We start from the raw sequence: 21,443 nt of genomic DNA, 5'->3' as shown, positions 1-21,443 counted from the left end.
GCTGTTGTCTTGGGGGGCCGGTATAGAATGCCTGTTCTCCAAAGCAGCTGTAATCTTCAGCCCCCTGGAGTGTTCCACCTATCGTTTTTGTCCAGCCTTAGTAATCACCACAGCACTATGTAATGTGGGTTTGTGTTCCCAGAGCAGATCTGCAGGGCCAGCTCTTAAGCAGTCCTGGGCTCCTACTTCCTCCCCGCTCTATTCCTCTTCCACCTGTAGGTTGGGGTGGAGGGCATGCTTGGGTCCTGCCAGCTCTTGGCTTTGCCAATTTTACCCTTTTCTGTGAGGTTTTTTTCCTCTTCTTCCCCAGGTGTAGTCAGTTGTGCAATCTCTAAGTCGTTTTCACGTTTAGTTTTATTTGCTCTATTTTGGTGTTCTGTGTGATTTGGTGAGGACGTCTCTGCCTTCTCCTTCTTGCTTCACCATCTTTTTCTCCAGTAGTTTTTTTTTCTCCAATAATTCTTCAGATAAGCCGCTGAGACTCCCAACATGTGTGTGTTGTTGGGATTTTTTGTTCTTGTTATAGTGTCTCATAGATGACCTCTCTTCAAGTTCACACATTGTTCCATGTGGGATAGCCTGCTTTTGAAGCTCTCTAGTGCATTGTTCATTGAATCTGTTGTGTTCTTCAGCTATAGAATCTGGTTCTTTTTAATAATTTTATTGTGATTTACTCGTTTTGTTCTTGTTTTTTAATTCATTGTGTTGCTTATATACTTTTGCAGCTGTCTTACGAAAGTAATTATTTTGCATTCTCTGCCATACAACTTACGGCTCTCCATTTCTGTGGGGTTAGCTAATTGAAATATTATTTTGTTAAGTGATGGTGTCATACTTTCTTGATTTTTCATGTCTCTAGTAGCTCTGTGTGTTGATGTGTCTGCATCTGAAGGAGCAGTCACTTCTTCCAGACTCTACGGAGTGGAAAGACTTTCACCTACACATCGAATGGGTACAAGAGTGCTGGGGTGATGGGGTGTGGTAGCTCCCCTCTCCAAGAGTGTGAGCACTGTGAACTCTAGTGGGTTAAAGTCAGCATTGGGAAAGACAGTTTCTTAAAGCCAAAGCTGTAAATGTTGGGTGGGATCAGCAGGTGACAGCATCTTCTTTACCAGTGGAGCTATAGTGGGTTCCCTCTCTGGTTTCCACAGCTGCTGTGACTTCCCTCTCCGGGCAAGTGTACTGTGGGTCCAGGCAACATCTTCAGGTGGCTTAGCATTGGTGATGACTTCATTAGTCATTAGTGCCAGAAGTTTCAAGTTTCAGTTGTACAAAGCAGTGACAGGGACTGCTGACTTCCTCCTGTTTTCTTTGTCCCTAAGTGAGGGGAAATGTAACTGAGTGGTCTCCTGATGTTGAGCTGTGTTTCATTTGTGGACAGGAAAATGTTAGAAATTGGCTTCTATGATATTCTGTGTAGCCATTCTTATTACGGCGCAACCTCATTTCACTCCAGCACACTCTCAGAGCTATTTTCATTGATAGGTAGTTGTCTGCTCACTTGTTTTCATTGGAAGAATAAGCATGGAGACTTCTTAGCCAAAATCAGGTAGACATGGCTCCACTGCTCTGGGGGTTAGTTGAGCATTTATCTCCTTTCATTTTTTTCTCTCCCCTTAATATATCAGTCAACACTACTCTAATTACTTTTACAGTGTGTTTACCTTGTTTTGCAATATGTATTTGAAGCTATTACTAGTCCTCTTCCAGAAGTACTGCAGATTTCTTGTAACATACTGCTCCCAATTCCTCCTTGTCTTTGTAACATTGTTGCAATTTACACATAACTCGTGCTATCCATTTTACAGTTCTGTTTTTTTTGTAACATTCATCTGCAATTACATGAGCAACATTATGGTTACTAGACTCCCCCCATCATCAGGTTCCCACCATATGCCCTATTACAGTCACTGTCTGTCAGCATAGTAAGATGTTGTAGAATCAATACTTGTCTTCTCGGTCTTCCACAGCCTTCCCTGTGCCCCCCCCACCTTACATTTTGTCTGCTAATTGTAATGCCCCTTTTCATCCCTTGTCCTTCCCTTCCTACCCATCTTCCCCAGGCCCTTTCCTTTGGTAACTGTTAGTCCATTCTTGGGTTCTGTGAGTCTGCTGCTATTTTGCTCCTTCAGTTTTTTTTCTTTGTTCTTATACTCCACAGATGAGTGAAATCATCTGATGCTTATATTTCTCCACCTGGCTTTTTTCACTAAGCATAATACCCTCTAGCTCCATCCATATTGTTGCAAATGGTAGGATTTGTTTTCTTCTTATGGCTGAATAATATTCCATTGTGTATATGTACCACATCTTCTTTATCCATTCATCTTCTGCTGCACACTTAGGTTGCTTCCGTTTCTTGGCATTGTATATAGTGCTGTGATAAGCGTACGGGTGCATATGTCTTTTCCAAACTGGGCTCCTTAGGGTAAATTCCTAAGAGTGAAATTCATTAGTCCAATGGTTTTTCTATTTTGAGCTTTTGGAGGAACCTCCATACAGCTTTCCACAATGGTAGAACTAGTTTACATTCCCACCAGCAGTGTACGAGGGTTCCCCTTTCTCCACATCCTCGCCAACAGTTGTTATTGTTTGTCTTTTGCGTGTAGGCGATCCTTATTGGTGTGAGGTGATATCTCATTGTGGTTTTAATTTGCATTTCTCTGATGATTAGCGATGTAGGTCATCTTTTCATGTGTCTGTTGGCCATCTGAAGTTCTTCTGTGGAGAAGTGTCTGTTCAAATCCTCTGCCCATTTTTTAACATGATTATTTACTTTTGGTTTGTTGAGGTGTGTGAGCTCTTTATATATTTTGGGTGTCAATCCTTTGTCATAGACGTCATTTATAAAATATGCTCTCCCATACTGTAGGATACCTTTTTGTTCTATTGATGATGACCTTTGCTGTACAGAAGCCTTTGAGCTTGATATAGTCCCACTTGTTCATCTTTGCTTTTGTTTCCCTTGCCCGGGGAGATATGTTCATGAAGAAGTTGCCTATGTTTATGTCCAAGAGATTTTGCCTATGATTTTTTATAAGACTTTTATGGTTTCATGGCTTACATTCAGGTCGTTGACCCACTTCAAATTTACTTTTGTGTATGGGGTTAGACAGTAATTCAGTTTCATTCCCTTGCATGGAGCTCTCCTGTTTTGCCAGAACCGGCTGTTGAAGAGGCTGTCATTTCCCCATTGTACGTCCATGGCTCCTTTATCGTATATTAAATGGCCATATATGTTTGGGTTAATATCTGGACACTCTATCCTGTTCCACTGGTCTGTGGGTCTGTTGTTGTACGAGTACCAAATTGTCTTGATAACTGTGGCTTTGTAGTAGAGCTTGAACTTCAGAAGAGAGATCCCTCCCGCTTTATTCTTCCTTGTCAGGATTGCTTTGGCTCTTTGGGGTCTTTTGTGGTTCCATATGAATTTTAGCACTATTTGTTCCAGTTGTTGAACTATGCTCTTGGTATTTTGATGGGGATTGCTTTGAATCTGTAGATTGCTTTAGTCAGGATAGCCATTTTGACAGTATTAATTCCTCCATGCGAAGAGCATGGGGTGAATTTCCATTTCTCTGTGTCCTCTTTAATTTCTCTTAAGAGTGTCTTGTACTTTTCAGGGTATAGGTCTTTCACTTGCTTGGATAGGTTTATTCCTAGGTACTTTATTCTTTTTGAAGCAATTGTGAATGGAGTTGTTTTTCTGATTTTACTTCCTGCTTGCTCATCGTTAGTGTATGGGAATGCAACAGATTTCTGTGTGTTAATTTTGTATCCTGCCACTTTGCTGAATTCAGGTATTGTAGTAGATTTGGAGTGGAGTCTTTTAGGGTTTGTTTATGTACAGTATCATGTCATCTGTAAATAGTGACCTTTTGAGCTCTTCTTATCAATCTGGATGCCTTTTATTTCTTTGTGTTGTCTGATTTCCGAGGCTAGGACCTCCAGTACTATGTTGAAAAGCAGTGTGGCGAGAGTGTGCGTCCATGACTTGTTCCCGTTCTTAGGTGAAAAGCTTTCAGCTTCTCACTGTTAAGTATGATGTTTGCTGCGGGTTTGTCATATATGACTTTTATAACGTTGAGCTACTTGCCCTCTATACCCATTTTGTTCAGAGTTTTTAACATGAATGGTCGTTGAATTTTGTCAAATGCCTTTTCAGCAGCTATGGAGACGATCATGTGGTTTTTGTCCTTCTTTTTGTTGATGTGGTGGATGATGTGGATGGATTTTTCTAATGGTGTACCATCCTTGCATCCCTGGGATGAATCCCCCTTGATCATGGTGTACTATCCTCTTGATGTATTTTTGAATTCTGTTTGCTAATATTTTGTTGAGTATGTTTGCATCTATGTTCATCAGGGATATTGGTCTGTAATTTTCATTTGTGTTGGGGTGTGCGCCTGGTTTTGGTATTTGAGTGATGGTGGCTTCATAGAAAGTGTTTGGGAGTATTCCCTCGTATTCAATTTTTTGGAAAACTTCAATGAGAATGGGAATTATGTCTTCTCTATATGTCTGGTAAAATTCATCGGTGAATCCATTTGGACCGGCAGTTTTGTTCTTGGGTTGTTTTCTGATTAATAGTTCAATTTCGTTGCTGGTAATTGGTCTCTTTAGATTTTCTATTTCTTGTTTAGTCACTCTTGGAAGGTTTTATTTTTCTAAGAAGTTAGCCATTTCTTCTGGGTTTTCTAGCTTGTTAGCGTACAGAATTTCATAGTATTCTGTAATAATTCCTTGTATTTGTATGGGGTCCATTGTAATATTTCCTTCCTCACTTCTGATTCCATGTATGTGTGGAGATTCTTTTTCTCTTAATAAGTCAGGTTAGCAGTTGATCTATTTTGTTTATTTTCTCAAAGCACCAGCTCTTGGTTTCATTGATTTTTTTTTCTATTCTTTTATTCTTCTCAATTTTGTTTTTTTATTCTCTAATCTTTATTATGTCCCTCTTGCTGACTCTGGGCCTCATTTGCTCTTCTATTTCTAGTTTCAATCATTGTGACTTTACACTATTCATTTTGGATTGTTCTTACTTGTTTAAATAGGCCTGGATTGCTATGTACTTTCCTCTTAGAACTGCCTTCGCTGCATCCCACAAAAGTTGGGGCTCTGTGCTGTTTGTTGTCATTTGTCTCTATCTATTACTTGATCTCTGTTTTAATTTGGTTATTGATCCATTGATTATTTAGGAGCATGTTGTTGAGCCTCCATGTGTTTGTGAGCCTTTTTGTTTTCTTTGTACAATTCATTTCTAGTTTTATACCTTTATTATCTGAGAAGTTGGTTGGTAGAATTTCAGTCTTTTTTAATTTACTGAGGTTCTTTTCGTGGCCTAATATGTGGTGTATTCTGGAGAATGTTCTATGTGCACTCGAGAAGAATGTGTATCCTGCCGCTTTTGCGTGTAGAGTTCTGTAGATGTCTGTTAGGTTCTTCTGTTCTAGTGTGTTGTTCAGTGCCACTGTGTCCTTACTTACTGTCTGTCTGGTGGATCTGTCCTTTTGAGTGAGTGGTGTGTTGAAGTCTCCTCAAATGAATGCATTGTATTCTGTATCCTCCTTTAATTCTGTTAGTATTTGTTTCTCACATTTCGGTGCTCCTGTATTGGGTGTGTATATATTTAGAATGGTTATATTGTCTTGTTGGCCTGCCCCCCCTTATCATGTAATGTCGTCCTTTATCTCTTATTACGTTCTTTGCTTTCATGTCTATTTTGTCTAAGTACTGCAACACCTACTTTTTCCTCCCCATTGTTTGCATGAAATATGTTCTACCATCCTTTCACTTTTAGTCTGTGTATATCTTGGGGTTTGAGGTGAGTCTCTTGTAAGCAGCATATAGATGGTTCTTGCTTTTTTATCCATTCTATTACTCTGTGTCTTTTGATTGGTTCATTTAGTCCATTTATATTTAGGGTGATTATCGATAAATATGTACTTGTTGCCATTGCAGGCTTTGGATTTATGGTCACCAGAGGATCAAGGGTAGCTTCTTTACTGTCTAACCATGTAAGTTAACTCCTTTCTTAAGCTGTTGTAAACCCACTCTGATGATTCTTTATTTGTCTCTGTTCTTATTCTTCCTCCTCCATTCTTGATATGTTAGGTGTTTATTCAGTACTCTTTTGTGTTTCCTTTTACTGTTTTTGTGGATAGTTGTTTTTATTTTTTGCCTTTAGTTAGCATTTCGTTGGTCTGCTTTCTTTACTGTGATTTTATTTTCTCTGGTGACATCTATTTATCCTTAGGGGTGCTTCCATCTAGAGCATTCCCTTAAAAATACCCTGTAGAGGTGCTTTGTGGGCGGCAAGTTCCCTTAGCTTTTGCTTGTTTGGGAATTGCTTAATCCGTCCTTCATATTTAAATGATAATCGTGCTGGATGCAGTATCCTTGGTTCAAGGCCCTTCTGTTTCATTGCATTAAATATATCATGCTGTTCTCTTCTGGCATGTAATGTTTCTGTTGAGAAGTCTGATGATAGCCTGATGGGTTTTCCTTTTGTTAGGTGACCTTTTTTCTCTCTCTGGCTGCCTTTAATACTCTGTCCTTGTCTTTGATTTTTGCCATTTTAATTCTATGTCTTGGTGTTGTCCTCCTTGAGTCCCTATGTTGGGAGATCTGTGGGCTTCCATGGTTGAGAGACTCTCCTTCCCTAGCTTGGGGAAGTTTTCAGCAATTATGTCTTCAAAGACACTTTCTGTCCTTTTTTCTCTCTTCTTCTGGTACCCGTTATAATGCAAATATTGTTCTGCTTGGATTGGTCACACAGTTCTCTTAATATTTTTTCATTCTTGAAGATCCTTTTATCTCTCTCTCTGCCTCTGCTTCTCTCTATTTGTGTTCTCTAATTTCTGTTCCATTAACGGCCTCTTGCACCTCTTCCAGTCTCCTCTTAAGGCCTTCTGTGGATTGTTTCATTTGTGTTACCTCCCTCCTGACTTCATCCCTTAGCTCTTGCATGTTTCTCTGCAGTTCCATCAGCATGGTTATGACTTTTATTTTGAATTCTTTTTTCAGGAAGATTGGTTATATCTATCTCAGCAGGCCCTCTCTCTCAGGATGTCTGACTGATGTTTGACTGGACAAGGTTCTTCTGCCTTTTCATGGTGATAGAAGTGGTCGCAGGCAGGTGGCACATCTGTCAGCTGGGAGAACCAAGTCCCTTCCTACTTTTTGGTCACCTTGCCTTCCTCCGCTGCCTGTGCCAGTTCCTCGCACCCCAGGACCAGACTCTGGGACAATCTCCTGAGCTGCCGTGGGCAGTGCCGCCCTCAGGCTAGCCTAGAGCCACTGCAGGGGGTCGCAGCCACGGCGGGTGTGTTCTCCTGCGAGAACGGCTCCCCTTCGTGCCTTCCAGACCTTGCTCTGGCTTCCGCTGCCTGTGCTGGTTTCCTGCGCACCAGCACCAGACTCTGGGACAATCTCCTGAGCTGCCGTGGGCTGAGCCAGCCCTTGGGCTAGCCTAGAGCACTGCAGGGAGTTCAGCTGCGCCGGGTGTCTTCTGTGAGAACAGTGCCCCTTTGCGCCATCCGGACCTTGCTCCGGCTTCTGCCTGTCCCAGTTATCTGGGCGTTGGGAGGAGACTTTGTGCTTGCTGTGAGCAGGGCCGCTCTCCGGCTGCTCCTCAGCTGTGACGGGTCAGCCGGTTTGTTTGTTGTGCCGGCTGGGAGGAACGAATGCCAGGCTGCTTACCACTGTGAGGGTCTTCAGGGCTGCTTCACGCCCAGGGGTTTAGGGGGCCCGAAGTTCCTCAAGATTCCCAGGCTGCTAGGCTGAGGATGCTTGGACGAGTTTTTTCTGCTGTTGAGCCCTTGTGCCTTTAAGAGTTTTAAAAGCACCCACTTCTCTCTCGTTCCAGAGCAGCTGGCTGTGGGGACCGGCTCACAGTCTCCGTCTCAGACCTTACCCTTCCATTTCTCTAATGTCCAGCACACCATGCAATGTGTGTCTGTGCTCCCGGTGCAGAATACTAGCGCTGGTTATTTAATAGAATTGTGCTTCCACTCCCTCCCAACTCTAACTTCTTTCCCTCCCGCAGGCAAGCTGGAGTGGGTGGAGTGCTTGGGTCCTGCCGGGTCACGGCTTTGTATCTTATTGCCTTTGTGAGATGCTTAGTTTTCGGAGATGTAGATGTAGCCTGGCTGTTGTACTGTATTCTGTGGTCTATCTTTTTGAAATAATTGTTTTTGTTGTATTTTCAAAAATATATATGGTTTTGGGAGGAGATTTCTGCTGTCCTACTCATGCTGCCATCTTGAGCCGGAAGTCCAATTCACTGTTCCATTAATATTTTGACAGTATTACCTGTTATGTATGAATAAGAACTATTTTTTTCTTAATGTTTTAATTGTCTATAATGCTCTTCCTTTATGTAGATCCAAGTTCCTGAGCTACATCGTTTTCCTTCCTTTAAAGTGTTTCTCAACATTCTCTGCAAGACAAGTCTATCCACAACTAATACCATCAGTTTTTGTTTGAAAACCTTTTTTCGTTCTCACATTTAAGGAAAATTTTTGCTACATAAAGAATTTATGTTGGTGGGGCTTCTTCTTTCCAAACTTTAAATATTTTGCTCTATTCTCTTCTTGTTTTTATGGCTGCAGAAGGGATGCCCAAGGTAAGTAACTCTTATTGCTCCTCTATAGGTAAGGTTTTTTTACTCTTAACGCTTTCAAGATTTTCTTTTTCCTTTGATTTTCTATACTTAATGTGAAGTAGCTACATGTAGATATTTTCATATTACCGTTCTTGGTTTCTGTCAGTTTTTTTGTTCTGTTTTTAATTTTGGACACCTTTCCACTGTTACTGTTTGACTTTTTTGTTTCTTTACCTCCATGAGATATGTATTTCTTATTTTGTACTCGTCTCACATTAACTGTTTCATGTTTGTTTTATCTTTGCATTTCAGTTTTCAGAGCTTCTGCTGACATTTCATCAGTTTCACTGATAGTTTTTTCAGTTATTCAATCTTTCGATCAGCCCAATACAGCCATTCTTCTGTTACACTGGTTTTGATCTCTAACATTTGCTTGGTTATGTTCTATACTTTCCATTGCTCTGTTTACACTGCTGTGTTTTCACAGGTCTGTTTTATTCATTTGCGTCCTTAGTATTACTCTATGTGCTTTAAATTGCTGTTGTGGTAATTTTAACATTTCTGCTGTGCCTGTATTGTTTTATGTTTGCTGTTTTCCTTCCAACTGTTTTGTCCATTTTTTTTTTCTTTCAGTGTCTTTTCTTTTTAAGCTGGACATACATCATTTGGGGTAAATGGACCCTTTAATGTAATATTTTACATTTATGTGTTGAGTTTGGCTGTGTTTATTGTCTCCTGGAGATGTTGGTATCAGAGGCTGAGATTCCTCTTGGTGTGTTTGTCTCATAGTTGTCTTAGATTTCTCTGCAGAGCTCTTTAAGGTTTGGGAAGTTTAGTTCTTTAAAGTGATTTCCGTTATTACATAGGAATCCTGTTGGTGTCAGGTACAGAAATGTTCTTAGCTCCGGATTCAGTTGTAAACTCTCAGCTTTTATTTGTCTGGAATGTCTCACCTTCTTCCTTCACATATGAAATACAGTTTTGTCAGGTGTAGAATTTTCAGCACTTTTCATTTGTCAACAGCCTTCTGAAAATCCACTGAAAACTTACTGAGAATGCCATGTACCTAACTAGATCCTTCTCTTCCTCTTTTCAAGATTCTCTTTTTGTTTGGCTTTTGATTGTTTGAATGTAGTGTGCTTCATATAAGTGTTTTTGAGTTCACTAAGGTCTTCAAATGTGTGTCCATTTTATTATTTAAATTTGGGGAATTTTCAGCCCCAATTTCCTCTAATAACCTCCTTCCTGCTTTCCTCTTTCCTCTGTGCTTGAATCCCACCAGTGCATATGTTGTTTCACTTGGTGGTGTCCCACAGTGGCCTTTAGGGTCTGTTCACTTTTTACTCATTAATTTTTTTCTCCTGCTCCTGACATCGTTACAACTGTTGTGTTTTCATGTTCCCAACTTTTTTTTTAAGTATCAAGTGCTCAAGCCTGTTTTTCAGTCCCTGCAGTGTATTTCTCATTTAAGGTCGTGGTCAGATTACATTAAAAAATTTCTGTGGCACAAAGTTTTCCCCTTGGCTTCTTTTTGTTCTCTGTCACTTTACTGATACTTTTATTTTGTTCATCTCTCTTTTCTTGTTCTCAAATTCTTTGAGCATCCTTCAGACAGCCATTTAATTGCTCTGTCTAAAAGTCTGCCATCTGGTTGTTCTTATAGACATATGTTGACTTGTTTTTTATCCATTGAATGGGACCATAGTTTCCTGGCTCTTTGTAGAAAACTAGACATCTGAAATGTATGACATTTTGATTCCAGATACTTCATAGAGTATCTGTTTTAGCTGTGGTTTTGTTGTTTTTCTTGTTACGTTATTGTATGTTGTGTATGTTTTTGGGAATCGACTTGAGGTATAAACTGAACGTCTCAGGCTTGTTTTCCAGAATGCTAACAATTTTTAGTGCTTTATGTTTCTGTGGAGGGAAGGAGCTTGGAGCCTTCTGCTCTGCCGTTTGGCTTCTCTCATTTTTTGAGCACTGATTAGTGTTTTTCAGAATTTTTCATTTAAGAAGATGATGTTTTAGCCCATTGGGAAAAAAATTTCTGATTAAAATACTTCTAGAACATTAGCCTTCTAAGTTGGCTTCCTAGGTGTTAGGGGTTTTGTTGGTGGTGGGTGGTATTATTCTGGGGTTTTTAGTTTTGTTTTTAAGGATGTTGTCAATTCCTTGTAATTGTCTACAGTTTGGGTTTATGAGGACACTCAGGAAATACTTCACTAATTAGGTGAAACCAACAGGGAGTTTAATACATAGAATTTAAAATCCTTTCTTTTGGACCACGCATTTGTTCAGAATTTCAGCAGCTAGCAAGAAGACAGAAACATATTTGTGACGCTCACTCAGTCTTGGACTCTGTTCTTGGTGCTGCAGACTCAACATTAAGTCTGGAATAGCTTGCTTTTGAAAGATTAGTGAGATTACTACTTAATAACTGATATAAAAAGACAAAATGAATTTGTCACTTCAAATAGTAAGGGAGAGCTTTGCCACTTAGGCACAGTCTCTGAGCAAAGCAGGTAGTTTGCGGAGATGGGGCATGGCAGATTTGCACAGTTGTCAGTGGGCTGACATTTTAAGGAGAGGCAAGTGAGACTGGCTGTTGCTGGACCAGGTGTACTCAGTGTTTTCCAAGTAGCTGCCTATTGAAAGAAAGGGTTATCACTATATGTATTGTTTGCAAATGCTTTTCCACTTGTCCTTTACCCATTAAATAGATTTGAAACTGATAGTGTTGCCTTTGTTTTTATCATGATGAGAGGACTCAGTATGTTCCTAAATTTTCAGAAGTTTTAATTTATCATTTTCTAATGGGAGACACAGACCTCTAGCCTGGAAACAGGTAATGTTTACCACTTTGGTAACTTTGTCAACCTCATATCTGTAGGTTCTGGTACCATGGGGGTAAACTCAATATGATATTACAGAGAGATAATATGTTATACAGTCTTTTAAAAACATACAGATAAATACAAATTAGTTGAAGTTCCTGATACTAAGAATAAAACAGATTTTCCCAAACCTTTCCAAAGAGGTGATGTTCTACAATAAAATATTCAGATGATCCTCAAACTTTGCTGTACATCAGAGTCATTGGGATTGCTTAATATAAAATGTAGACAACTGGGTCTCTCCCTGTGAGTTTCTGAATTGAGTATAGAATGTGTAGAATATCAGGACTAGCTTTACCTATATGGAATTTCTACAAGTCGTTTGCTTCACAGCACAGTTCATTAAAAAGAGTTATGTGGGAGGCCAAAAAACGAGATATAGAGTGCTTACTATAAACGTCACCTTTTATGTATCCCTACGTGTATTTCCAGATTGTTCCACGAGGTGTTTTCAAAGATATCTTGCAAATAAAGACCACGTTTCATTCATGTTTGCTTGTCCTTCTCACAGCCCCACCTGATTCACAGTACATATTAAAGAGTCTGAGAGGTTAAATATTAAGTGACCCGAACCTAGTGATTTGTTACCTAACTTGGTTACCATTTGAGGTTTCATACCGTGAAAAATAGTTAAGGTTTACTGTGCAATAGAGATGTTAAGCTCTAAGGAGGAGTTAATTTATATTTTATTGTTAAATTATCCCCCACTGTTGGAATGATTTATTGTTGTTTTTCTGTATGAAAGTAATACATTAAACAGAAAATGTTTTTATTTCAGAACTGTTCGTCAGTTGGCACAGGAACATTTTTTTTTAATGTGCACCAGATGTTGCATTGGACACAGGCCTCTGCTTTTCTTCATTACTCTGCTCTTTACCGTTCTGGAGGTGAGACATTTTTTAATGGATTCACGAATATAATTCATTCTTAAAATGAGAAACACTCAGGAAATTACAGTTTTCATTTTTATTAAAAGTAAGTCAGCTGTGCTTAATAAATAATGTCATCTTTTCCTGCTTTTTATAAATACTTAAGGATAAAAATGACTTGGGGAAAATATAAATTAAGAAATGTTATTTTATATTACTGATGTGAAGTATTGCCACTTAATTTACCAAATCTCTGAGTTTAAAAAGTCAATGTGAGGGCATGTCGGGGAGACTTGGTGGTGGTGGGGTTCTAGTAAACATAATGTTCCTTATGTAATTGTAGATTAATGATCCCAAAATAAAATAATACATAAATAAATAGATACATACATACATAGATACCAAAATAAAATGATACATACATACATACATATTTTTAAAAAAGTCGATGTGAATTCTGAACTTAGTCTTATGAGTTCTTACGAGTTCATATTGTTTCAATTTATTGCCTTTCAGAGCACAGCAGGAGAGGCGGGTAGACACTCAGATGACTATTTCACTCTTCTACAACACCTTCTTAATTATGCTTATAACAGCAATATTAATGTACCCAATGCTGATGTTCTTCTCAACGATGAAATTGATTGGCTCAAAAGAATTAGGGTAAGTTGTATAATACTCAGTTTATTATTATGTCACTGTTAAATCAACTGCCTTACTAAAAGCGTGTTATAATGAAGTGTATTTTTTAAATCTGTGTTTTTGTACATATGTTAATATGTATAATGATAATGTGTGTTTTATTAAAACTGAACAAAATCCATGCTTTCCACTAATGAATTTAAAAAGTACCACTAGTTTTATACAAGTACCTTGCCATTGTTTGAACCTCCATCTAGGATATATGTAAGTTTCTTATTTAAGTTTGAAGAGTCTGATAGAGTAGAATTTGCATTAGCATTTAACCACATTATACTTTTTATTTATACAGAATATATTTCTGCATATGGTTTTGAAATGTGTAGCTTCTTGGCTCTCAGATTAGCATACTTCTACTGATTTATAAACCTCTAGAATAGTACTTGTCAACCTTCATGTCATTGACATTTTAGCCCAGGTTATTCCTTGCTTTGCAGAATTATGCTATTCATAATAAGATACTGAAGAGCAACTTTGCCTCATCAAGCAGTAGGTGGTTCCTTAGTGAATCAAAAGCATCTCAAGACATTGCCAGGGTCCTCTTGCGGTAGAATTGCTGATTTTATGTGCGGTAGAATGTGCCAAAGATAACATTTAAGTGCTTTCATTACGTTCTCGGTTTGAGACATTTCTGCAGAAGAAATAAACTACCTGAGTGGAGTGGTTTGGGCAAATTACTTCTGAGAAGTCACTGCCCTTTAGCTCTTTTGTTCTTTCTTTTCTGGTTTGGCCTATACTGTTTTTCCCTTTGCAGGATAATGTTAAAAATACAGATGAAACTGGTGTTGAAGAGCCGATCTTGGAAGGCCATCTTGGGGTAACAAAAGAGTTACTGGCCTTTCAAACAACTGAGAAGAAGTATCGTATTGGTTGTGAAAAAGGAGGTGCTAATCTCATTAAAGTAAGTTCCACATTCTGGTGCAGAACTTGTTGTTATGACCTTTTAAATGTTTGTTAGCAAACCTGCCTCATTGAGCTTAGAATTACTTTGTCTTTGAGACATCGTCTTGACCCTTTCTTTATACCTTACAAAAATCTTCATCTCTATAAAAGTTATAGTAATTAAAAAATGTATGCCTCCCTTTCTTCAAGAGATTTTTAAACTAATCAAAATTCAGATACAGTCTTTAGAAAGTTACTAAGCAGCATTTGATTTTACTATTTAGTTAAAGTCTAGGCTTTTTAGTTAAGCAGGTTTTAAAATTCAAGATGTTTCATTTTTTACATATTTCCTTGATGAGATAGATCTTTTTTAGGTATGCCTCGTAATAAAATAAAAATGAGTTTTATTTTTATTCAAAATAAGTATTTCATATTTGACTTAAGGAGTACATTTCTTTAGAATATATATTAAGTTACAATCAGCTCTTTTAAAATACCTCCAAGTATCTGGAAAAGTATGTTTACTATTTAGGGCAAATAGTATTTTGAAGTAGAATTTTATTATTTGAAAATATGAATCATTTTTGCTCTGTAACGAGATATGTAATTCTGTCAGATGATTGTAGAAATAGTTCTTCCCAAGGAATGTTTTATCTTTAAAAAATCTATTATTACTAACTGTATGTGTCTGTTTTTTTCAAACTCTTCAGGAATTAATTGATGATTTCATCTTTACTGCCTCCAAAGTTTACCTGCAATGTATGAGAAATGGGGAACTTCCAGCTAAACAGGCTCTCCCAGTATGTAGTTCACCGGCTACCATCAGTGCTGGTTTTGAACTACTCGTAGCATTAGCTGTTGGCTGTGTAAGAAATCTCAAACAGATAGGAGACTGTTTGACTGAAATGTATTACATAGGCACAGCAATAACTAGTAAGTATTGTAACCTGTAAAGCTGTTTTTCCTGGTTGGTAATATTTCCATGTTTAAAAGTCTGGGTTTTTATCTTTTAGAAAGTGTTTTAACTTAGTAAGATGGTGCTTTAGGACATTAATTCACCGTCTTCTCAGCTGGTTGGCTTTCTGACTAAAATTGTTTTTCTTGTACCACCACCACCACCACCAACAAAGAAGTGTCTAACTTAGGTCTGTATGTTTGTTTGTTCATTTGTTTTTACCAACAAGTAATTAGTTCAGTAATTCTAGTAATCAGATACATAATTAAGACCATTATATGTAGAGAAACTTCATACAGAAAATTTTCACATGTATATTTAAATGCCTTACTGTAGATAGTTCAGGTAACTAGGTAAAATGTTTTATTTCATCTCAGATGAAGTAAAATCCAGTCTCCAGAATAATAAGCCACATTTTATGGTGTAGAATTTAATACTTAAAACTTAAAAATGTCTGCATTGAAAAGATTATGAAGCCTTCATTTACAGATTGCTTAATGTTACTTTAATCTGCATCCTGAGAAAGTTAAATTTCTGAATATCAGTGTGCCAAAGATAATATTTAAGTGCTTTCATTACGTTCTCGGTTAATGTCCATGTTAGATTTTAAGAGAACTGAAACTCAAAAGGGAGGGAGTACATTAAAAAAACAGAAAGTAAGAACCTAAAGTCTGTTTAATTTTAAGAGAAAAACCAAGGCTTGAGAATGTAATACACAGTAGTATTTAGTATAAATCTTTAAGAGTACTTGCAGTGCGCATTTGTGGAGTGTAACAACGAAGCAAAACTGAAGGAACAGAACAGCAGTGGACTCACAGACTCCAAGAAGAGACTAGTAGTTACCGAAGGGCAGGGGTGAGGGAAGTGCGGGCAGGGAGGGTTGGAGAAGGGGATTGTGTGGTATCATGATGGGCACACATGGTGTGTGCGCGGTCACAGAGAAGGCAGTGTGGCTCAGCGAAGGCAAGTAGTGACTCTCTGGCATCTTACTACACTGATGAACAGTGACTGCAATGGGGTATGGGTGGGTAGTTGATAGTATGGGTGAATGTAGTCACCACATTGTTTTTCATGTGGAACATTCATAAGGGTGTATATCAATAGTAGCTTAATGAAAAAAGAGTAACAGTATTAATAGTAACCTTTAAGAACATCTCAAATTATCTTTTTTGTCTTGAGCGCTTTAGTCACACTTTAGAGTTTCTAGCTAAACTTACTATGCTGTGGAATCTATATAGAGAGAGTAAATCTTCAAAAGAAAATTTTTTTTTAGTTTAATTCAGTTTATGCAAAACTGAAGGAACAAAACAGCAGCAGACTCACAGACTCCCAAAAAGGGACGAGCAATTACCAAAGGGAGGGGTTTGGGAAAAAAGGGTGGGGAGAGAGGGAGAAGGGCATTAAGGTGCATTGTAATTAGCACTCGCAGTATAGGTGGGTCATGGGCAAGGCAGTATAGCATGTAGAATGCAAGTAATGACTCTGTGGCATCTTACTACTCTAATGGACAGTGATTGCAATGGGGTGTGGTAGGTACTTGATAATATGAGTGAATGTTGAAATCATAATATTGCTCATGGGAAACCTTTAGAAGATTATGTATTAACGATAACCTTAATTTAAAAAAATTATTCAGCTTAATGAATTTTGTGGTTAGATTATTAAAATCTATCAACTTCCAACACATTCAACATTCCTGGTTCAGAGTTGTCTCAGTGCAAATTGTACATATGTATGTCTCTTTGTTCAGTGTTTGTCTTTTTAACACAGGAACAGTAATGCACTGTATAGAGTGTTCTTCACTAGTTTTGCACTTAGTAATATATCTATCAGCGCATTAGATGTATTAGTAATAGATCTGTTTATTGGCTACATAATTTGCAGCTCACTGTGCTGTAAATCATGCAATCCATCTTCAAGATAGTGATTGATGGTTGTTTTGGTTTTATGGTAGGCAGAAAGGGATATGAAATGATCTACAGTTTTCACAAAACCTTTCCAATGCACTATACAGTTACATCCTGAGAATAAGACAGTGGGTATAAGCAAAGCAATTTTTCTTTTACTGTTTTATCAGCCGGCAAACAGATTCACTTGGAGGTTTTGACACTGTGATTTGGAATCATAACTAAGACTTAGAAAGCTATATGCCATTTTGATTTATTTTAAAGTTCTGATCCCAACGAATTAAAGGTACTTAAATGAAAAAGAAAACACAAATTTACTACTATACCATCTTAAATGACTTTCTGAGAAGAGTGTCACAGAATTAATAACAGTAAAACCATAGGCTCTGGTAAGGACGTACCTATGTAATGGTTAAGTGTTGAAATAAAAATTTAGAGTACTGTCTCAAAGTGGCTGAGGTAATGATTGAATATCCTAATATCATCATCATCATAGCATAGCTGCAAGTGGACTAAATTACTGCTTTCATGAGAATCCTTTTCTCCTTCTTCGTTAAGCTTGTGAAGCACTTACTAAGTGGGAGTACCTACCACCTGTTAGACCTCGCCCTCCAGAAGGATTTGTGGGCCTCAAAAATGCTGGTACCACTTGTTACATGAATTCTGTGATCCAGCAGTTATACATGATTCCTCCTATCAGGAACAGTATTCTTGCAGTTGAAGGCACTGGTAGTGATATAGATGATGACATGTTCAGTGAAGAGAAGCAGGACAACGAGGTAATTTTAATTATGAATTCTTTTTTCTTTCCCTATATTTCAAGACCTTGATACCAGATACAGTTTTTCTCAGAGTATTGTGTTTCTTATAGAGTTTTTTGAATTACATTTGATATTAGGACAGTACTCTTAGCTACTATCTCTGATTTACTATACTTACCATCTTATAAAATGCAGTTGATAATCTTTATCACAACTTCTGTTTCTTTTTTAAAGCAGCAGCATTTCAATGTAATCATGTCTGCAATCTGGTAGGTATATTTGGTATTTGTAAAATGAAAAACAATCACTTACAAATAATTGAAGTTTATTTTCATTCAACTTTTTAAGGTACATTATTCCATTTAATTTATTAACCTTGTGTATTATCAGTTCCATAGTCTGTGCTTATTCTTAGGATATTCTTAATGTTTTTTTCAGATTACAATTTTCTCATAAGGAAGCAAATGCATTCGTTACTTTATATAATGCTACACAGTCTGTTAACAGTATTAGATAATAATAATAATCAGACTACCTACCAAGCATATTCCAGAGTAGAAAAAAGAAACACAAAAGTTAGATTTTCAGTTTTTAGAAGATCAGAGTACATATAACTCATGTGTCTCTTACAAATGGAAAACTTCTGAAGTTTCAGTTGTATTTATGTTGAAACTATTTTTATCTTTTATTTCCTTTATACAAGTTTTTCAGAATTCATAAAGGTGTAGAGAATATTCTAATTGTAGAAATGGTTCTTCCCTTATTCCTGTGTTTCTCTACTTTAATTGTAGTAAGTGGTTCTTCTGTTGTTATTACATTTCTGTAGCCAAAACTAGTTTGTTTCTCAAATTATATAGCTCATCACTTAGATTCTGAAACACACATCTACTTTCACTCTTTTCAGATTTTATAAATAACACTATCCAGTCATTGGGTTTACCTTTTTAAGAATCTCCATATATGGTGACTATACCAGTACCTGGTTGAGGACCACTATTTGACAAAAAGATTTGAATTTAGATCCTATTTCAGTAGCCCAGTTTAGTGCGACGGTACAAGGTTAAGGATAAATAGAGATCGCTCATCCTCTTGGCAAAAGGAGACTAATTCAGACAAAAGATGAAATTCGAAACTAGATATTCCACCTTTGCTACTCGACACCCTGTGCTTTTTGATTCTTCTAGTTGTCTGCCTATTTACTCTTTTTTATGAACTGTGAGCTTCTCAAAGGCAAATGTGAGATTTACTTCTGTAAAGAAGGCCTCATAGCAGAGCAGAGATGTTCAGCGCTCTGTAAAGTAGTCAAATTCTGCTTTATAGAGAGGGCTTAAGAGCTTTAGAGCTTCGATTTATGCTGTTTATACCAGCAGTACTCTGAATGGCTGTACTTATCCAGTGTTAACAATTCTAATCATGTCACATAATTTAACTCATATAATCTATGAAGAATGCATTGTCTCTACATGAGAAATGTTGGAGAAAAACTATGGGAAGGTTAAATATTTTTGTTACCGAAAGTTCTATTTTTGTCTCTTTTGTCTGATGAGAAAGCATTCATTTGTCTCCAGTCCATTCTGGTCAACTAAATCTTTGATTGTTACATTATACTAGTATATTTTAATAACTCTATTTTTTAATAACTCATCTGTGAAATTGCCAGGATAAGCACCAATATTAGTAAGTTGAAAGTTCTGTGGTTTAGATATATGAGTACAAAATAATGCAGATCTTCCACTGTTTGTATCTGTCTCAGCTTCGCTCTACTTGTAAATTGAGGTTAGCTAATCAAATTATGTTCTTTGGTTTGTAGAGTAATGTTGATCCGCGAGATGATGTTTTTAGATGTCCTCAACAATATGAAGACAAACCAGCATTAAGTAAGACAGAAGATCAGAAAGAGTACAATATTGGTGTCTTAAGATACCTTCAGGTCATCTTTGGTCATTTAGCTGCTTCTCGTTTACCATACTTTGTGCCCAGAGGATTTTGGAAAGAGTTCAGGTAATTAATGGATAGATGTTAATTGTAGTTTCTCAAAATCTCAGTATTTTAAACTCTCTTTTTTGTTTGAATATACTAACTTTAAAATACATGTTCAAACCCTCTTAGACTGTCCTCTTTCCTACAGCATAGAAAAAAATATTTGGATGTATATTTGGAGTTTTTTCTATACAATTACTCCAAAAGGAGGAGGAGAAAATTTTCACAGTAAAGAGAAGCAGTGTTCTTTACTTTAAGATATACTTAACTTTTTAATATGGAAAACCTGTGCATTGCACAAAAACAAAATACTAGAATATAGTCATCTGGATTCAACAGTTCTAAAGCAGATGTTAGACATTGTTTTTTATTCTTCATTGATGAGTGTAAGGTGCTTTTTTTTTTCTTTTTTTTTTGGTATCATTAATGTACATTTTCCTGAACAACATTGTAGTTTACTAGACTTCCCCTATTATCAACTGCTCACCAAATAACCCTTTACAGTCACCGTCCATCAGCATAGTAAGATGCTATAGAATCACTACTTGTCTTCCCTGTGTTATACTGCCTTCCCTGTGTCCCCCCCACTACATTACACATGCTAATCTTAGTGACCCTTTTTCCACCTTATCCCTCCCATCCCACCCATCCATCCCAGTCCCTTTCCGTTTGATAACTGTTAGTCCATTCTTGGGTTAGGTGAGTGTTGCTGCTCTGTTCCTTCAGTTTTTACTTTGTTCTGAGTATAAGGTTTTTTTAATAAGCATACCATAATATTGTTATCACACCTCAATAAAAATTCCTTAATATCACTGCACCCACGTCACTGAAATAAATTTACAGGATTGTTTAATTTTTTTTTTCTTAACACTGTATTTACAAGCAGGCCCACGGTCCATTTATGGCAGGCAGTTGGCCAAAGTATTTTTGTTTTTTCTTTTGGTATCTTTAATCTACAATTACGTGAGGAACATTCTGTTTACTACACAGCCCCCTTCACCACGTCCCCCCCCACACCCCATTAAACTCTCTGTCCATCAGCGTACTGACATGCTATAGAGTCACTACTTTTCTTCTCTGTGTTGTACAGCCCTCCCCATGCCCCACCTCACATATTATAAATGCTAATCATAATCCCCCCTTATCCCTCCCTTCCCACCCATCCTCCCCAGTCCCTTTCCCTTTGGTAACTGTTAGGCCGTTTCTGGGTTCTGTGAGTCTGTTTCTGTATTTTGTTCCTTCAGGTTTTTCTTTGTTCTTATACTCCACAGATGAGTGAAGTCATTTGATACTTGTCATTCTCCGCCTGGCTTATTTCACAGAGCATAATACCCTCTAGCTCCATCCATGTTGTTGCAAATGGCAGGATTTGTTTTCTTCTTATGGCTGAATAATATTCCATTGTGTATATATGTACCACGTCTTCTTTATCCATTCCCTAGTGATGGACACTTAGGTTGCTTCCGTTTCTTAGCTACTGTAAATAGTGCTGCAATAAACATAGGGATGCATATGTCTTTTTCAAACTGGGATGCTGCATTCTTCGGGTAAATTCCAAGGAGTGGAATTCCTAGCTCAAATGGTATTTCTATGTTGAGTTTTGTGAGGAAACTCAACACTGCTCTCCACAATTGTTGAACTAATTTATATTCCCACCAGCTGTGTAGGAGGGTTCCCTTTACTCCACAAAGTCATCCACATTTGTTGTTGTTTGTCTTTTGGATGGTGGTGATCCTTACTGGTGTGAGGTGATACCTCATTGTGGTTTTAATTTGCTTTTTTCCTATGACTAGTGATGTGGAGCATCTTTTCATGTCTGTTGGCCATCTGAATTTCTTCTTTGGAGAACTGTCTGTTTGGCTCCTCTGAGATTGTTTTTTGATTGGATTAT

At 37.6% G+C, this 21,443-nt stretch overlaps 1 protein-coding gene across 3 annotated transcripts in view; it reads left to right on the top strand.

The window, feature by feature from the left end:
• The window catches only part of LOC130682130 (probable ubiquitin carboxyl-terminal hydrolase FAF-X), a 166,398-nt gene that overhangs the window by 105,812 nt on the left and 39,143 nt on the right, over positions 1-21,443 (top strand). For all 3 annotated transcript variants that reach the window (XM_057496266.1, XM_057496267.1, XM_057496265.1), the window contains 6 exons: positions 12,278-12,386; positions 12,885-13,031; positions 13,822-13,968; positions 14,660-14,882; positions 17,370-17,590; positions 19,383-19,573. In XM_057496266.1, the coding sequence (XP_057352249.1) occupies positions 12,278-12,386; positions 12,885-13,031; positions 13,822-13,968; positions 14,660-14,882; positions 17,370-17,590; positions 19,383-19,573 (1,038 nt within the window). The remainder of the gene's footprint in view (positions 1-12,277; positions 12,387-12,884; positions 13,032-13,821; positions 13,969-14,659; positions 14,883-17,369; positions 17,591-19,382; positions 19,574-21,443) is intronic.

The sequence above is a fragment of the Manis pentadactyla genome, chromosome Y (genome assembly GCF_030020395.1).
Source record: "Manis pentadactyla isolate mManPen7 chromosome Y, mManPen7.hap1, whole genome shotgun sequence".
Lineage (NCBI taxonomy): Eukaryota > Metazoa > Chordata > Mammalia > Pholidota > Manidae > Manis > Manis pentadactyla.
The sequence above is the reverse complement of the archived record's forward strand: the minus strand, read 5'-3'. Positions and strand labels throughout refer to the sequence as shown.